The 19,700-nt window shown below is 42.7% G+C and overlaps 1 protein-coding gene across 2 annotated transcripts in view; it reads left to right on the forward strand.

Annotated features, from left to right (window-relative positions):
* Window positions 1-267: 267 nt before the first annotated feature.
* The window catches only part of LOC106584218 (PR domain zinc finger protein 5), a 68,317-nt gene continuing 48,884 nt past the window's right edge, over window positions 268-19,700 (forward strand). For both annotated transcript variants that reach the window (XM_014169257.2, XM_014169256.2), the window contains exons 1-11: window positions 268-511; window positions 1,289-1,372; window positions 3,067-3,189; window positions 4,610-4,778; window positions 4,891-5,068; window positions 5,707-5,805; window positions 5,936-6,057; window positions 8,328-8,407; window positions 10,550-10,634; window positions 10,735-10,892; window positions 14,467-14,560. In XM_014169257.2, the coding sequence (XP_014024732.1) occupies window positions 413-511; window positions 1,289-1,372; window positions 3,067-3,189; window positions 4,610-4,778; window positions 4,891-5,068; window positions 5,707-5,805; window positions 5,936-6,057; window positions 8,328-8,407; window positions 10,550-10,634; window positions 10,735-10,892; window positions 14,467-14,560 (1,291 nt within the window). In that variant the 5' untranslated portion in view covers window positions 268-412. The remainder of the gene's footprint in view (window positions 512-1,288; window positions 1,373-3,066; window positions 3,190-4,609; window positions 4,779-4,890; window positions 5,069-5,706; window positions 5,806-5,935; window positions 6,058-8,327; window positions 8,408-10,549; window positions 10,635-10,734; window positions 10,893-14,466; window positions 14,561-19,700) is intronic.

The raw sequence follows: 19,700 nt of genomic DNA on the forward strand, positions 1-19,700 counted from the left end.
AATTTACTAGGATTAAATGTCAGGAATTTTGAAAAACAGATTTTAAATGTATTTGGCTAAGGTGTATGTGAACTTCTGACTTCAACTTTATATAAAGGGTTACCGTGATGACCTGCTTAACTTTAGATTTGGCACGCATTTGTGGTTACCGTTTGTCATCTAAAGTTAGGGGACAGAGTGACTTCAAAGTGCACGAGCATCCTTCTCTAAATATGTAGCTCCTGGTAACAAACTTTCAACCAATCAGGACGTTCCGCTACAGCCTTGCAGCAAGAGTGGAAGTTGAACCTGGACCAAATTACGGAAAAACAACCCGCTGAAAACTCTCTGCTCTGTGCGAAAACAGACAATATTCATTACTTTTGCCGGCGGCATTGTTTCGAATGATCACTTTAGGGATTCGTTCAGAGTAATGACAATGTTGGGTATGTACGTGCCAGATAGATTTTCTTTGAAATCATCTAAGGTCCAGGATGGAATCGGGCTTTACACAGCGAGACGAGTGAAAAAGGTTTGTTCTTTAGGCCAGGACAACTTTGTATGTTTTGGGTATGAATATATTTACCAACGTGCAAAACTAATTCGGTGAAATAGAGAACTAGGCAGTTTTCTGTTCTTATTTTGTGTTCTTTTGCAAGTCGCTTCCAAAACCTAAAGCCGTAGCGTACACGAATGCTGCTCTGACGTAAAGTGCCACGTAGCTAGATACTGTAACTGTGATTTCAGCACTACTGTAACTCACTCCACTATGCCCAGTCAGGACTGTCGTATGTTCCACTTTAACACATTTGTTGATACGTTATAACATTGCTTCATTGCATAATGCTGTCATTTAACTTTCATATTCAACATTAATCGGGGTTTATTGGCTATTCCACAATATTGTAGCAAAGTTGACAATGGTGCAAACCATCTTTTATTACTTAAAGTTCATTCATTATGTAATCTCACATTGTTCAAAACTTTAAACGTGAAAGCTTCATTCATTTGGAACACATTGCTCACACCCTGGTGTAGCGTGTTTTAACTAGTCTACTACTACTAGTGGGTCCAAAGTGAAATGCATAGGATGGATTCATGGACAATACTATTTATTATAATACTATAGAGTCCTATACTGTTGTACTACTGCACATTTTTTTTGGGGGGGCCTTTATTACATAGCACAATGTGTATATATATATATGGTTACCTTCACATAACCCCTGACAGTTCTGGAAAAGACCTCTAGTAAAAAAGAAAATAAATATCCTGTACCCTAATTCTGACAATGTGTGGTTTTTCCCAGGGGGAAAAGTTTGGCCCTTTCGCTGGAGAAAAGAAACTGCAGAGTGAGCTGGATGAGAGCACGGACACCAGACTGATGTGGGAGGTGATGGCACTGCAGTCACAGCACAGATTTCTCTTCATAAAGCACAATAGATAGATGATAAATATACTATATACACTGAGTGTACAGAACATCAGGAACTCCTGCTCTTTCCATGACAAACACTGACCAGGTGAAAGCTACTGTATGATCGTTTTATTACTGTCCCCTGTTAAATCCATGTCAATCCGTGTGGATGAAGGGGAGGCTACAGATTAAAGAAGGATTTTTAGCGTTCAGATGGGCCTTCGCGCTTCAGCGAACAAAGGAAAGGAGGGTTGTTCAACAACAATGACAGAAATCATGACAAGAGCTTACCAAGAACAACTTCCAAAAGGACTAATTTGAGGTAAAAAGGAGTTGGAGCACTCAACCAAAACAAAGGCAGTGTTTAGCCCCTTAAGGATCAACAGTATCTAAGGAGTACTGACATAATCACCTATGTATATTTTGACATGGCATATTGATTAGACACACCCATTCTATTATTATTTTGTGTTATTATTGACCATTTACCTTGAAGATATTATCATTATACTTGTTTTACATTGTTGTGTCTCAGTGTGTCACTGGGATATAAAGAGGAGCTACGTGCAATGGTCAGGTCACTGAGGAAGATGTCAGCTTGACGTCCAAACGTCAGTCACCTGTTCGCGTCCTGTACAATTGATTTATTTTTGCTCACTTTAATCCATCTCTGCCTTTTTTTGGGCTGAATGTTCCAACTCCTTTTTGCCTTGAATTAGTCCTTTTGGATGTTTTTCTTGGTAAGCTCTTCTCAAAGATTTTTAAGCCTTGAGAAAATTGAGATATGGATTGTGTATGTGTGCCATTCAGAGGGTGAATGGGTAAGACAAAATATTTAAGTGCCTTTGAACGGGGTATGGTAGTAGGTGCCAGGCGCACCGGTTTGAGTGTGTCAAGAATTGCAACGCTGCTGGGGTTTTCAAGTGCAACAGTTTTCCGTGTGTAACAAGAATGGTCCACCATCCAGCCAACTTGACAGAACTGTGGGAAGCATTGGAGTCAACATGGGCCAGCATCCCTGTGGAACGCTTTCGACACCTTGTAGAGTCCATGCCCTGACAAATTGAGGCTGTTCTGAGGGCAACTCAATTATACACTCAGTGTATAATACAATGCATTATATTTATTTTCAGTGTAGGCCTACCATTAAAATGAAAGGATAAATAGTTGAATAAATGCACTCTCTTGAATTCTGTGGCAGTTCAGATACAGCACAGGGGATGCCTAATCGGAGCAGCTAGTTTGATGCACATACTCTTCTTGACTGTAGAGTCTTGGTTTTCTAATGAGTCTTGGTTTGGCAAACTCCACCCATATGTTGTGCCTCTGTTAATCAAAGTGCAGTTTTGTTTTATCCCCATCACGAGTTTTTGAATTGATTTGATATAAGCGACACGCTTAATAACATTTCCGATCAGTGAGATTATGTGTATCTGAAACTACAGTATAATCATCTAGTAACCTATAACTGTCATGTTATGTTGGATGTAACCACATTGTTTTATATCACAGCTTTTTCTTCATAGCAACTGTGATTTAGTTTGTTAAAACTGCATGTCCAGATGAACAGAAAGCTAGGTCAAGATGCTAAATCTGTATGGAAATAAGACATGAATGCGAGCCAACACTATTTCATGTCCTTGATAGGCTTGTTTGTTTCTCTGTTGCAGGTCCGAGGTAGTAAAGGTGATGTGCTCTATGTTTTGGATGCCAGTAACCCTCGCCATGCCAACTGGCTGCGTTTTGTCCACCAGGCGCCATCGCAAGAAGAGAAGAACCTGGCAGCCATCCAGGTACAGCCCCACTCTGAAGATAGGTCTGAAGGTCTTACTATCTCCACAGGGACAGACACAGGAAGAGCTCTGTGTGAGCACACATCTCCGAGAGAGAGAAGGGGGTGAGAGAGAGAAAAGCAGCGAGAGAGAAGATGGACATCGGAGAGAAAAAGGTAGAAGAGGGAAAGTTAGTTAGTGAGTTGAGATAGATAGTGGGAGTGAAGTGAAGATGGAGAATATGGATTTGTTTTGTTTCGTCTGCCTGTGCAGATTGCACCATGTGCTGTTGATCAAGCCTGCCATATCAGAAGGAGATAGGAAGGTGGTTTTGCTTGATGACTATAACATGAGGTGTCTTTCGTAGCTGTAACTAACTCCCACTCAGTGTCTGAAATTACGATGAAAATGTTCTCTTAGTACCTTGTGCATCGCTTACATTCTAACAGATGAACATCCCTTCTAAATTGAACAAACCATGTCAGTCACTGTGATTAAGATCAGATTCATTATATCCATAATCCCACAAACACAGACAACCCATTCACAATCAGATCTATTAGCCAATCTCATGAACACACACATCATGTGTACAGGGCCTTCGCTTATGCTCTTAAACACACAAACACCTTTCTTTTACTGTCCTTGTGGGGACCAAACAAATGATTCCCATTCAAAATCCAATTTCCCCTAACCCCTAACTTAAACACCTAACCCTAACTCCTAACCCTGAGCCTAATTGTAACCCTAAACCTAACCTAAATATTCCTTGTGGGGACCAGCGAAATGTCCCAATTGTTGAATTTTCCTTTGTTTTACTATCCTTGTGAGAACTTCAAGGATAGTAAAACCACACACACACACACACACACACACACACACACACACACACACAGTCACGGTTTGGCCTGGGAAATGTCAGCTCTCTAAGAACGTAATGGTTCACTAGAGGAAGAAGGGAAACAACTGTAGAAGGAATGGAAGAAGAACAGGATCTGTGGTCGTCTGGCTGAGGTTCTGTCATTCATTCCAGAGTGCTGAAAGTGATCACTTATTCAAAGGTCATTCATGTGTGTTAGAGCTCTGTGTTACATCAAAAGTGACATTTATTGTGTTTTTCCCTGTTAAATTAATATATATGTGTATTTATAAATCCCTTAGCCAAAAGAAAATTACGCTTTGATTTCATTAGAGCGGGACGTTTAGGTATATGGAAGTTAATGACGACATGTTTGAGTGCTTGACCTCTGACCTTAATCAAGCCTTAGCAGACGAGTGTCTAGGTTCAATGAGTTTAACCTTCAGCTAACCCCTTTCTTCCTCTCTGTGTGTGTGTGTGTGTGTGTGTGTGTGTGTGTGTGTGTGTGTGTGTGTGTGTGTGTGTGTGTGTGTGTGTGTGTGTGTGTGTGTGTGTGTGTGTGTGTGTGTTCTGATCTCTCAGGACGGAGAGAATATCTTCTACCTGGCAGTGGACGACATTGAGACAGACACAGAAATGCTGATAGGCTACCTGGACAGTGATATGGAGGAAGAGGAAGAGGATGAGGAAGAGGAAATCATCAAAGAGGAAGATGAAGACAGCAAAGAGGCCAAACATCTTATTGAAATGGGTACATGCCTACCAAAGTTTTACACCAACCATGTCAATAAACCCTGTTTTGTCTGTTCAACAGTTTGCTTGAAGTGGGTAATATGTGTGCGCGTCCGTGTGTGTGTGTATAGAACTGGTGATCAAGAAGGAGGACCACCCATGCCTGCTGTGTGAGAGCAGCTTCCCTAGCGAGGAGATCCTAGCAGCCCACCTCCAGAGCCTGCACCAGAGACCAATCACAGAGGAGAAAGAGTACAAGTGCAGGAACTGTGGCAAGAAGTTCCCCATCAAACAAGCCTTGCAGCGCCAGTGTGTAGCCTACATCATCTCTCTACTCTACTTACCTGACATTCTATTGAGTTCCACAGAAGTATGCTACCAAGTGGATCATATAGTGGAACTGACAGATTTGCACACACTCCAGTAAAAAATGTATCCACCCGATTCAGCCTCTCTATTAGTTTCCTGTTAAAAAAAATATGTAACCTTTTATTTAACTAGGCAAGTCAGTTAAGAACAAATGCTTCTTTAGGCAAAAGTCCTCCTGCGGGGAAGGGGGCTGGGATTAAAAATAATTTTTTAAATATAGGACAAAACACACATCACGACAAGCGAGGCACCACAACACTACATAAAGAGACACCTAAGACGACAACAACACAGCATGGCAGCAACACATGACAACACAGCATGGTAGCAACACAACATGACAGCAGCACAACATGGTAGCAGCACCAAACATGGAACAAACATTATTGGGCACAGACAACAGCACAAAGGGCAAGAAGGTAGAGACAACAATACATCACATGAAGCAGCCAGTACTGAGTTGAGTGTCCATGATTGAATCTTTGAATGTAGGCCACTTGGATTTTTTTTTTGTGACTAGTATTATCTTCTACAGTATTTCGGTTAATATCTCTACACCTCCTTTATCTGCCCCTCAGTGTTCTGCACTGTGCTGAGACCCTGGGTCATTCAGGAGACTCCTCCAGAGGCCACCACCAGTGTTCCCTCTGCCACATCACCTTCAGCTCAGAGTCCAGGTAGGCCTACATCTACATAACTAGAACACAAACCTACATAGTAGCATAACATGCACACAGGGGCTGCTATCTGTCTGAGTTGTCTGACTTCCTGTGTGTGTGTGACTGTCTGTATTCCCCGTGCGTGTAGTTATGACCAACACAAGGAGGCGTGTAGAGGAGACGCCAGGTTCATCTGTAAGGCTGAGAGCTGTGGGAAGAGGTTCAAGAGCAAAGACGCTCTGAAGAAACACAAAGGGAACGTCCACACAGGTCAGTCTCCGTCTCACACATATGCAGGTAGTGAATATATACAGACGCAGCCAACAATGATGATGAGTAGAAATACGTATCTGCCTTGATCTTTTAACCGGTCTGGTCAGTCTCAGGAGTGTGTAGGCGAGGGGGGATGTGGTTTAGCTCTACAGATGTGACACGCGTGACTCATAAATAAATGATGAGAATGGGGGAGTTCAGGTTTTGTCACTATAAAGAAGTGAGCTTTAATTGTCCAGTAAATTTCTAGATGAGCCCAGTGGTGGCAGGCGTCTTTTACTAGTGTCTTGTTTATGCTACGTCTTGGTTGCTATGTCTCAGGTCCAAAATGATTGGCACCCTTGATAAAGATCAGAAAAAAAGACTGTATAAAATAAATAATACAAATACTGAGCTACATTGTATGTTAAAATAAATTGCTAAATGATGTTATTTTATGCTAATACAATTGCTCAGAGAAACCGATTTTGTTTAACAAGTAATACAAATAAAATAAAGATAGGGGTCAAAATGATTGGCACCACTGTTTTCAATAACACTCCAGCACCCTCCCCTTGCGAGGATGACACTGAGCCTTTTTCTAAAATGTTTCATGAGATTGGAGAACACGTTGGGAGGGATCTTAGACCATTCCTCCATACAGAATCTTTCCAGATCCTTGATATCCTTTGTCTGTGTTTATGGACTGCCCTCTTCAGTTCAGACTTCATGTTTTCAATGGGGTTCAAGTCCAGAGACTGAGATTGCCATTGCAAAATGTTGATTTTGGGGTCAATTAACGATTTCTTTGTGGATGCTTCTGCTTCCGTTTTTCGAAGCCAAACCCACCACTGGTGTGCGTGGCCAAAAAGCTCTATTTTCATGTCAACTATCCATAGCATCGGTTCAAATCCAAGTGCCAATGCCATTTATCGAACTCCAGGCGGTGCTATGGCCAGATGACATGAAAATAGAGCTCTTGGCCACGCACACCAGTGGTGGGTTTGGCGTCGAAAAACGGAAGCATATGCAGAAAGTACCTCATACCTACTGTCAAATATGGTGGTGGATTTTCAATGTTATCGGGCTATTTTGTGTCCACTGATCCTGGGGCCTTTATTAAGGTCAATGGCATTTTGAACTTTACCAAGTACCAGGACATTTTAGCTAAAAAACTGGTTGCCTCTGCCAGGAGGCTGACACTTGGCCTTCCAGCAAGACAATATCAAATCAAATCAAATGTATTTATATAGCCCTTCTTACATCAGCTGATATCTCAAAGTGCTGTTCAGAAACCCAGCCTAAAACCCCAAACAGTAAGCAATGCAGGTGTAGAAGCACGGTGGCTAGGAAAAACTCCCTAGAAAGGCCAAAACCTAGGAAGAAACCTAGAGAGGAACCAGGCTATGAGGGGTGGCCAGTCCTCTTCTGGCTGTGCCGGGTGGATATTATAACAGCACATGGCCTAGATGTTCAAATGTTCATAAATGACCAGCATGGTCAAATAATAATAATCATAGTAGTTGTCGAGGCTGCAACAAGTCAGCAACTCAAGAGTAAGTGTCAGTTGGCTTTTTCATAGCCGATCTTAATAATAACCCTAAGCACCCATCAACAATAACCCTAAGCACCCATCAATATCCGCAAATAAATAGTTAATTAATCACACTATCAAAATTTTTCAATGGCCAGCTCAGTCTCCGGACTTGAACCCCATTGAAAACCTGTGGTCTGAATTGAAGAGGGCAGTTCATAAGAGCAGACGGAAGGATATCAAGGATCTGGAAAGATTCTGTATGGAGGAATGGTTTAAGATCCCTCCCAATGTTTCTCAGAAAACATTTTAGAAAAGGCTGTGTCGTTATCTTCCCAAGGAGAGGGTTCTGGGGTACTGAAATCAGGGGTTTGCCAATAATTTTGACCCCTATCTTTTTAAAGGTTGTCAAACAAAATCTCTTTCTCTGAGCGATTGTATTAGTATAAAATAATATAATTTTCAGATTCTTTTTTTTTTAACATACAATCAAGGGTGCCAATAATGTTGGACCTGACTGTACATCTGGTAGTTCAACTTTGACCTCAGGTGATTATCTGATTCATTGTGTGTGTTTGTCTGGCTGTGCATCAGATGGAATTGGCTTTGCCATCAGGTGAGCGATGATGCTGTTCACTAACATGTGGAATGCCCTGACCATTGTTGCCATTGCTAGCCACCACATTATCACACTGTAAATTGAGACATGTAGAGCAGGATTAGTCACTCTGCTTGTCCAATCATTGTGTTTCAGGAAGTTCCAGGCGGAAGCTTATGTGCACCATCTGCAACAGGAAATGCTCCTCCTTACTGAATCTCCAGGAACATCGTAAGGTCTGGCTCCTACCTACAACATCACTGTCTCACCTACCTAACTGTCTCACTGTTACACTCTCTCTGGCCAACCTTTAGCCCGTATTCCTAGACACAGTTTGGTCCTTCAGAGATCTGGAAGGACTGGATAGGTGTAAGCTGTATGTTTTATTGGCCCCACCTATCCCTCTGGTATTAGGGTCCAGGGCTAGTGCTGGTTTCACACTGGCCATGTCTCTTCCTTTAAGGTCTATTTCCTTCATATCCATCAGTCTCTTCTTCCATTCCTTTGCGTCCCTATCCCTTTCCTAATCCCATGCTCACTGTCTGCTCCTGTCTCACTCTTCTTCTCTCTCAGTAGGAGGTTGGCTTTATGTTCAAGTTGTTACATTTTCAAACCGTGTGACAGTAGAGAAAGGTTGGTTTTCATTTCACAAGCTCATCCCCACGGACTCTCATGAAACTTAAGAGGCATGGCGAGTAGACAAGGCTAACCCTGGCGTCAGGATTCTTCCTCTCAGAAATTGACCTCTTTAGGAAAAAAAAATAAAATGGAAAAATGACAGGACCACAAAACCATAATATTACATTACTTTTAGAGATTAATGGAGGTAAGGTATTCCCATCACAAACTATCTCACAGTGAGGCATTTTCATCTGCATGAAATGTAATATGTTTGCAGTGAGTTATTTGATTGTTTTGCGATTGGTTTGGCTTCCCATCCAAATGAGGGTTTGATATTTATGACCAGTGAACTCAGCTGGTGTTTGGGTAAGGCTTCATTTTCCCTGTCAACATCTATCCAATAGATTCATCAGAAGACATTACTATTCCTCCACTCTAATGAACTGAACAGGGTTAGAAGTGATTCATCACGAACACACTTTATCAGCAACTGTTAATCATTAACAAATGTTTAGATAGGTGGATTGATATGTTGTAGAACTATCAACCAACCAACCAACCTGCCAGTCAATCGATCAGTTTTCATATTGTGTTTCTAAACTTCCACCTTATGTATTTGAGTGTGTTGCCATATTCTGACCTTTTCATGCTGTCAAAAGCCAGTTCTATAAATTCTATATGTGGTACATGTGAACTTGAAGAAGTTTTTAGCAGAATTTGCTGTGTTAATGTCTCTGTCTTTGTGAGAGGCTCATTCCTCATTGACAGTAGTCACAGAAAAATGTGATTTGATAGGGAGATGTGGGTCAGTCACAAACTTGAATTCAATGAGTGTTTCATTCTTCTCTTGTATGACGTAGGCTATTCAGAAATGTTTTAAAAGTCATTGGGAGAATCATTTTCTGAGGGTTTAAAAAGCATTAAGCAAAGAAAGAGAAAAAATTGTTGGACCAAAGTTCTATGGAACAGAAGACACATTACAGCTGAACTTCAGACAAAGACACTTTACAACGTAGCACAAGAGTGATCAAACTTTCCATAAAGACAAGTTTGCACAAAAGCTTCTTAAACCAGCTATTGTGATAATTTGCCTGAACTGCTCAATCTTCGTTTTATTATAGAAGCTCTGAGCAGAGGAGCTATTCAGTCTTAGCATTTTGTAGCATTAGGCAGAAGAGCTATCAAATGTGCTATTGTTACAACCATGCTCAGAGCAGACGAGGGATTCAAAGTTTTCAGCAGTTTAATTATATTTCTGTGTGCAGACGTAGTTGAGTAAGGAGTAAAAGTGTCACTGTGTGTCTCTGAATGTACTCTCCTACCTGCAAGTGTGGAAAAGGTCACACAGTGTCATGTACAGAACACAGCGAGCCAAGAAATGCTTTCTTTCTGTGTCACCTCCAGGGTTGGGGTCAATTAGGAATTTCTGAATTTCTTTCCTTACCAATGTAATTATGATTTTTTTTTTGAAGAATGAGTTTTAAAAATCAAATGTTTCAACCTTACGTTACATGGTTTTGGTAACCATACATAATGTCAAAATAAAAATGTCTATGGTGATGTGTAGATAAATAAGCCATTTGAATTCTACTTCCTTTCATTGAAGTTGAATTACAATTCTGCTTCCTTGGAATTAAAGAGCGATTCGCAACTCAATTCAGAATTGACCTCAACTCTGATCACTTCACACCACGATCTCTAACGCTTACTTAACCACCCTGTGTGTCTGGTCTTTTGGGTACTGTATCTATCTCTAGGTACACGAGATATTTGACTGTACTGCCTGCGATAAGAAATTCATCTCTACCAATCAGCTCAAACGCCACATGATCACTCACTCAGGTAAGAGAGCACACGTGCACTCAGAGCTACACTCAGACATTGTGTACTATCTCTCTATCTCTCTCTCGCTTTCTCTGATTGTCTGTCTGTCTCTGGTTAGAGAAACGTCCGTACACCTGTGAGATCTGCAGTCGTTCGTTCAAGCGTCTGGATCAGGTGACGGCCCATAAGATCATCCACAGCGAAGACAAGCCCTACAAGTGTAAGCTGTGTGGGAAGGAGTTTGCCCACCGGAATGTCTACAAGAACCACAAGAAGGTGAGCAGGGAACAGGAATCGTCTGAAAGCTCCAGATTTAAATGGGTGGTTTTTAATATGCAAGTTCTACTGATGGAGATAAGGCTGAAACTTAGGCAAAATCTTAAGTGACGGCATGTATAGCCTAGTATAAACAAGCACATACAGTGCATTCGGAAAGTACTCAGACCCCTTTACTTGGTTTCCTCTATCGTAATCGCTCCTCTTTCACCCCAGCTGCCAAACTAACCCTGATTCAGATGACCATCCTACCATGCTAGATTACGCAGACATAATTTATAGATCGGCAGGTCAGGGTGCTCTCGAGGGGCTAGGTGGTCTTTACCATTCGGCCATCAGAATTCCCACCAATGCTCCTTATAGGACACATCGCTGTACTCTATACTCCTCTGTAAACTGGTCATCTCTGTATACCCGTCGCAAGACCCACTGGTTGATGCTTATTTATAAAACCCTCTTAGGCCTCACTCCCCCCTATCTGAGATACCTAATGCAGCCCTCATCCTCTACATACAACACCCGTTCTGCCAGTCACATTCTGTTAAAGGTCCCCAAAGCACACACATCCCTGCGTTGCTCCTCTTTTCAGTTCACTGCAGCTATCGACTGGAACAAGCTGCAACAAACACTGAAACTGGACAGTTTTATCTTCATCTCTTCATTCAAGGACTCAATCATGGACAGTCTTACTGACAGTTGTGGCTGCTTCGCGTGATGTATTGTTGTCTCTACCTTCTTGCCCTTTGTGCTGTTGTCTGTGCCCAATAATGTTTGTACCATGTTTTGTGCTGCTGCCATGTTTTTCTGCTGCCATGTTGTGTTTGCTTAATGTTGTTGTCAGGTGGTGTTGATGCCATGTTATGTTGTCTTAGGTCTCTCTTTATGTAGTGTTGTGGTGTCGCTCTTGTCGTGATGTGTGTTTTCTCCTATTTTTTTTTTTATCCCAGCCCCTGTCCCCACAGGAGGCCTTTTGGTAGGCCGACATTGTGAAGAATTTGTTCTTAACTGACTTGCCTAGTTAAATAAAGGTTAAATAAAGCAATTTTTCCACATTTTGTTATGTTACAAAACTTATTCTAAAATGTATGATAGTTTTTTTCAATCTAAACACAATACCCCATAATGACAAAGCGAAAACAGGTTTTAATTTATTTTTGCAAATTTATTACAAATACAAAATAGTAATATCTTACTGACATAAGTATTCAGACCCTTTGCTATGAGACTCGAAATTGAGCTCAGGTGCATCCTGTTTCCATTGATCATCCTTGAGATGTTTCTACAACTTGATTGGAGTCCACCTGTGGTAAATGCAATTGATTGGACATGATCTGGAAAGGCACACACCTGTCTATATAAGGTACCACAGTTGACAGTGCATGTCAGAGCAAAAACCAAGTCATGAGGTCGAAGGAATTGTCCTTAGAGCTCCGAGACAGGATTGTGTTGAGGCACAGATCTGGGGAAGGGTAAAAAAATATATATCTGCAGCGTTGCCTTCCCCAAGAACAGAGTGGCCTCCATCATTCTTAAATGGAAGAAGTTTGGAACCACCAAGACTAGAACTGGCTGCCCGGCCAAGCTGAGCAATCAGGGAGAAGGGCCCTGGTCAGGCAGGTGACCAAGAACCCGATGGTCACTCTGACAGAGCTCCAGAGTTTCTCTGTGGAGATGGGAGAACCTTCCAGAAGGACAACCAGCACTCCAGCAATCAGGCCTTTATGGTAGAGTGGACAGATTTAAGCCACACCTCAGTAAAAGGCACATGACAGCCCGCTTGGAGTTTGCCAAAAGGCACCTAAAGACTCTCAGACCATGAGAAACAAGATTCTCTGGTTTGATGAAACCAAGATTGAACTCATGAAAGCCAAGTGTCATGTCTGGAGGAAACCTGGCACCATCCCTACTGTGAAGCATGGTGGTGGCAGCAACATGCTGTGGAGATGTTTTTCAGTGGCAGGGACTGGGAGACGATCGAGGGAAAGATGAACGGAGCAAAGTACATCGAGGTCCTTGATGAAAACCTTCTCCATTACGCTCAGGACCAAAGACTGGTGTGAAGGTTCACCTTCCAACAGGACAACGATCTTAAGCACAAGGCCAAGACTACGCAGAAATAGCTTCGGGACAAGTCTCTGAATGTCCTTGAGTGGCCCAGCCAAAGCCTGGACTTGAACCCAATTGAACATTTCTTGAGAGACCATAAAATAGATGTGCGGCGACGCACCGCATCCAACCTAACAGAGCTTGAGAGTATCTGCAAAGAAGAATTGGAGAAACCCCCCAAATACTGGTTTGCCAAGCTTATAGTGTCGTACCCAAGAAAACTCAAGGCTGTAATCAATGCCAAATGTGCTTAAACAAAGTACTGAGTTTTTTTCAGTTTATACATTTGGAAAAACCTGTTTTTGGTTTGTCATTATGGGGTATTGTGTGTAGATTGATGAGGAAAAAACACAATTTAATACATTTTAGAATAAGGCTGTAACGTAACAAAATGTGGAAAAAGTTATGGGGTCTGAATACTTTCCGAATGCTCTGTACATACACATAAGCAAACACACAAGCATACTCTCACTGGTTCAGAGCTAATATTATTATTGGTAGCCTAAAACCAGAGGTCTCTTTAGTTGTCTTTGGGGTTCTGTAGGGGCAGTGGCCTGTCTCCCCCCTGAAGACTCCCATGTTTACCTAAGGGAATGGGGTGTCACTCAAACACAGGTCGGAGCGGGGGAACAGATAAACACAAGCACTTTGAACCTAAGCCCTTCAAGCTACTTGTCTTCATCAAGTCAACAAACCAAATCAGCCATGGAGCCTAACCCAAACTCTATCCCCAACCCCAATGGTCACACATCTGATCCCACATCAACACAGACTGGAGACAGCGCTCAGATTGAACTAAGATGAGAAGTTTAGAGAACTGTTTAGTTATATTTAGGGGGTGTCGGGGCTCCATGTTAGCTCTGCTAGCTGTTCTCATGAACCGACCGCAAACATTAAATACTTATTCACTCTATGTCAATACATTTAAATAGAAAAGAAGGAAACTGGTACATTATGTATATACCAATATGTAGAGACCACAGGAGGTTGGTGGCACCTTAATTGGGGAGGACGGGCTCGTAGTAATGGCTGGAGCGGAATATGTGAAATGGTATCAAATACATCAAACACATGGTTTGATGCCATTACATTAGCTCTGTTCCAGCTATTATTAAGAGCTCTCAGCAGCCTCCACTGGTAAAGAGGAGTAGTGTTCAGTGATGCCGTGTACTTTAAAGGCATACCTCTGGATTTTAGCAATTACTCTTTTTTTTCCCCCGTACACACACACACCTGCCCACATAGCCCAATATGCTAACTAGAGTTAGCTAGCATGCAGTCATTGCGCTAACACTAGTTAGCATTGGCTCATGAAACTACCTCAAACTTCTTTCATACACTAGACACAGAGACCTAAAAATTGTATCCACGAGTTCATCTGACTCTGGGGGAAGTTGATAAAGGGTCTCATTTGCTCAAATCCTGAAGTATCCCTTTAACCATGAGTGCTTTCCTGTTCTTTCTCCAGACTCACTCAGAGGAAAGGCCCTTCCAGTGTGAGGAGTGCAAAGCCCTGTTCCGCACCCCCTTCTCTTTACAGCGCCACCTACTCATCCACAACAGTAAGTATAAATGTGTTTGTGTGTGTATCTCTGAGTGTAAGAGTGGGTTCATACTACCTTAACTGACTGTAGCCACTAGTACCTACATTCAAGGCCCCTACCAACACATAAGCATACAGTTTCCAAATCCCAATAGATGCTATAGCCCTTAGTTCAAACCTCTCTTTACCAGCAAATACTGAGGGCTTCCACAGCCTCCTTCTGAGCTTTTGTGGTCCTCCTAGCCCTGAGTGTCATAGTCCTTCAGACAGAGACAGTGGTCCTTGAGGACTGAGGAGCCCTGCAGACAGTTGGTCTTGGCAGGATGGAGTCCTGTATGGTCTCCGAGTCGAGACAGATGACACAGAGATTGTGAAGCTCAAGGCATTTCCTTCCTGTGTCTCTGGATACAGATCACTATTCACACAAATCAGTGGGATACTGGACCATGGGGGCTGGTATTATGAATCAGGTGCTTAAGTCTGTGTGTACGTGTGTATGGGGGGAAAAAGAGAATGAGAGAAACAGCATGTGGGAAGAAAGTGAGTGAAAGTCTGTATATATACTATACAGTACCAGTCAAAAGTTTGGGCACACCTACTCATTCAAGGGTTTTCCTTTATTTTTACTATTTTCTACACTGTAGAATAATAGTGAAGACATCAAAACTATGAAATAACACAAATGGAAACATGTAGTAACCAACAAAAATATTAAACAAATCTAAATATATGTTTTATTTTATATTCTTCAAAGTAGCCACCCTTTTCGTTGATGACAGCTTTGCACACTCCTGATATTCTCTCAACCAGCTTCACCTGGAATGCTTTTCCAACAGTCTTGAAGGAGTTCCTACATATGTTGAGCACTTGTTGGCTGCTTTTCCCATACTCTGCGGTCCAACTCATCCCAAACCATCTCAATTGGGTTGAGGTTGGGTGATTGTGGAGGCCAGGTCATCTGATACAGCACTCCATCACTCTCCTTCTTGGTAAAATAGCCCTTCCACAGCCTGGAGGTGTTGGGTCATTGTCCTGATGAAAAACAAATGATAGTCCCACTAAGCGCAAACCAGATGGGATGGTGTATTACTGCAGAATGCTGTGGTAGCCATGCTGGTTAAGCGTGCCTTGAATTCTAAATAAATAACAGAAAGTGTCACCAGCAAAGCACCCCCACACCATCACACCTTCTCCGCCGTGCTTCACGGTTGGAACCACACATGCAGAGATCATCTATTCACCTACTCTGTCTCACACATGGCGGTTGGAACCAAACCGGTTTCCAACTGTTTAATGTCCGTTGCTCGTGTTTCTTGGCCCAAGCAAGTCTCTTCCTATTTTTGTTGTCCTTTAGTGGTGGCTTCTTTGCAGCAATTTGACCATGAAGGCCTGATTCACGCAGTCTCTTCTGAATAGTTGATATTGATGTGTCTGTTAGCATTTATTTGGGCTGCAATTTCTGAAGCTGGTTACTCTAATGAACGTATCCTCTGCAGCAGAGGTAACCCTGTCTGTTCCTTCCTGTGGTGGTCCTCATGAGAGCCAGGTTCAAAGTTCTTGAAAACTGACTGACCTTCATGTCTTAAAGTAATGATGGACTGTCGTTTCTCTTTGCTTATTTGAGCTGTTCTTGTCATAATATGGACTTGGTCTTTTACCAAATAGGGCTATCTTCTTTATACCACTCCTACCTTGTCACAACACAACTGATTGGCTCAAATGCATAAAGAAGGAAAGACATTCCACAAATTAACTTTTAACAAGGCACACCTGATAATTGAAATGCATTCCAGGTGACTACCTCATGAAGCTGGTTGAGAGAATGCCAAGAGTGTGCAAAGCTATCATCATGGCAAAGGGTGGCTGCTTTGAAGAATCTCAAATATAAATAAATCTATTTTGATTTGTTTAAGACTTTTTTGGTTACTACATGATTCCGTATGTGTTATTTCATAGTTTTGATGTCTTCACAATTATTCTACAATTTAGAAAATAGTGAAAAGAAAGAAAAACCCTTGAACGAGTAGCTGTGTCCAAACTTTTGACTGGTACTGTATAAACAGAGACAGTAAATATCAGTGTATGTGTTCTGTGCATTTATGAGATTTGTGTGTGCCCCTCATAGTGAGAAAATTAACCACAGCTGTCATAGCATTTTGACATGAAATAAAGTTGTTGATTTAAAATCAGTGGCACACATAATAATAATACATAGTAACAGCAGTGGTGAATGTGCGTGTGTGGAGAGTCAGTGCAGGCAGTTCTAAGGTGCAGGCGGGTAGACAGCTAGGTTCTAGCTGTTCAACAGTCTGATGGCCTGATGGTAGAAAAGAGACCTGATGTTATTTGCCTAGCTGGGGCGGTTACAAGGCCCTCCCTCCCCACCCCTTCAGCAAATCAGATCATGCTGCCATTTTGCTTCTCCGCCTATAGGCAGAAATTAAAGCAGGAAACACCCGTGGTAATGACTGTACAAAGCTGTTCTGGCCAATCAGAATCTATGCTACAGAACTGTTTTGATCACGTGGACTGGGAAATGTTCCAGGTCGCCTCCGACAATAACGTCAACGAGTACACAGACTTAGTCACGTGGTTCATTAGGAAATTCATAGAAGACGTTGGCCCAATAGTGACAATGGTACAAATCCCAAACAGAAAAGGCAGTACAGGGACAAAGTCTAATCAAAATTCAATGACTGACGCCAGACGCATGTGGCAAGGACTACTAACGATTATGGTTTGTAAAGGGAAAACCAGCTGTGTGGCGAACCCCGGTGCCTCTCACCCAGACGAGCTACCCTGCTAACAGTTCTAGGGAAATACAGAGAATCTTGTTTCTCATGGTCTGAGGGTCCTTCAGGTGCTTTTTGTCAAACTCCAAGCGGGATGTCATGTGCCTTGTACTGAGGAGTGGCTTCCGTCTGGCCACTCTACCATAAAGGCCTGATTGGTGGAGTGTTGCAGAGTGGTTGTCCTTCTGGACAGCTGACTGGTGGTCTGAGGGTAGAAACTATTGGCCAGTCTTTCAGTTGTTGGCATGATGTGTCTGAGTGTGTGATTAGAGTGAGTGATTAAAGCGGGGAGAACAGGGCATGGCTTGGGTGGCTGGGGTCCCTGATGATCTTCTTGGCCCTCCTGAAACACCTGGTGTTTTAGGTGTCCTGTAGGGGAGGTAGTGTACACACAACAGGCTGTGATGCAGCCCGACAGTATGCTCTCGATGGTGCTCCTGTAGAACACTGTGAGGGTCTTCTTACACAGGCTGAATTTCTTCAGCATCCTGCAGCATCCTGAGGTTGAAGAGTTGCTGTCGTGCTTTCTTCACCGCGGTGTCGGTATGGTTGGACTATTGGTTGGACTATTTCAGCTTCTCTGAGATGTGTGTGCAGAGGAATTTGAAGTTATTGACTGTTTCCACAGTGGGCCCGTTGATGAGGGTGGGGGCTTGTCCAACATGGTTCCTCCTAAATTCCCCAGTTTCTCCAGGCAGAATGGGGCCATGGACTCATGCTGCTTAATGCAAATCCTGACACTGCCATCAACATGAGACAACAGAAACAGGGATTTGTCAGATCAGGCAATGTTTTTCCACTCCTCATTTGGCCAGTGTTGGTGATCGAGTTTCCACTGGAGCCGCTTCTTCTTGTTTTTAGCTGATAGGAGTGGAACCTACTGTGGTCATCTGCTGCAATAACCCAACCGTGACAAGGACCAATGAGTCGTGCGTTCCGAGATGCTGTTCTGCACATGTCGGTTGTTTTGCGCCGTTTTTTGCCTGCTTGTGGCCCACCTGTTAGCTTGTACAATTGTTGCCATTCTCCTTCAACTTCTCATCAACGAGCTGTTTTCCCCAACAGGACTGCTACTGTCTGGATGTTTTTTGTTTGTCGCGCCATCCTCTGTAAACCCTGGACACTGTAGTGCGTGAAAAGCTCAGGAAGCCGGCCATAGCAGCGAACCATTTTAATGAATGGGGTGGTGTACCTAATAAACGGGCTAATGATTGTATATATGGGTCTGAGGAACTATTATTTTTTATTTCACCTTTATTTAACCAGGTAGGCAAGTTGAGAACAAGTTCTCATTTACAATTGCGACCTGGCCAAGATAAAGCAAGCAGTTTGACACATACAACAACACAGAGTTACACGTGGAGTAAAACAAACATACAGTCAATAATATAGTAGAAAAATAAGTCTATATACAAAGTGAGGAAATGAGGTGAGATAAGGGAGGTAAAGGCAAAAAAGGCCATGGTGGCGAAGTAAATACAATATAGCAAGTAAAACACTGGAATGGTAGATTTGCAGTGGAAGAAGGTGCAAAGTAGAAATAGAAATAATGGGGTGCAAAGGAGCAAAAATAAATAAATACATAAATACAGTAGGGGAAGAGGTAGTTGTTTGGGCTAAATTATGGATGGGCTATGTACAGGTGCAGTAATCTGTGAGCTGCTCTGACAGCTGGTGCTTAAAGCTAGTGAGGGAGATAAGTGTTTCCAGTTTCAGAGATTTTTGTAGTTCGCTCCAGTCATTGGTAGCAGAGAACTGGAAGGAGATGCGGCCGAAGGAGGAATTGGCTTTGGGGGTGACCAGCGAGATATACCTGCTGGAGCGCGTGCTACACGTGGGTGCTGCTATGGTGACCAGCGAGCTGAGATAAGGGGGAACTTTACCAAGCACGGTCTTGTAGATGACCTGGAGCCAGTGGGTTTGGCGACGAGTATGAAGCGAGGGCCAGCCAACGAGATCGTACAGGTCGCAGTGGTGGGTAGTATATGGAGCTTTGGTGACAAAAGGGATGGCACTGTGATAGACTGCATCCGATTTATTGAGTAGGGTATTGGAGGCTATGTTGTAAATGACATCGCCGAAAGTCGAGGATCGGTAGGATGGTCAGTTTTACGAGGGTATGTTTGGCAGCATGAGTGGAAGATGCTTTGTTGCGAAATAGGAAGCCAATTCTAGATTTAACTTTGGATTGGAGATGTTTGATGTGAGTCTGGAAGGAGAGTTTACAGTCTAACCAGACACCTAGGTATTTGTAGTTGTCCACATATTCTAAGTCAGAACCGTCCAGAGTAGTGATGCTGGGCGGGCGGGCAGGTGCAGAGCATGCATTTAGTTTTACTTGTATTTAAGAGCAGTTGGAGGTCACGG

Source organism: Salmo salar, chromosome ssa23 (assembly GCF_905237065.1).
Source record: "Salmo salar chromosome ssa23, Ssal_v3.1, whole genome shotgun sequence".
NCBI classification, from domain to species: domain Eukaryota; kingdom Metazoa; phylum Chordata; class Actinopteri; order Salmoniformes; family Salmonidae; genus Salmo; species Salmo salar.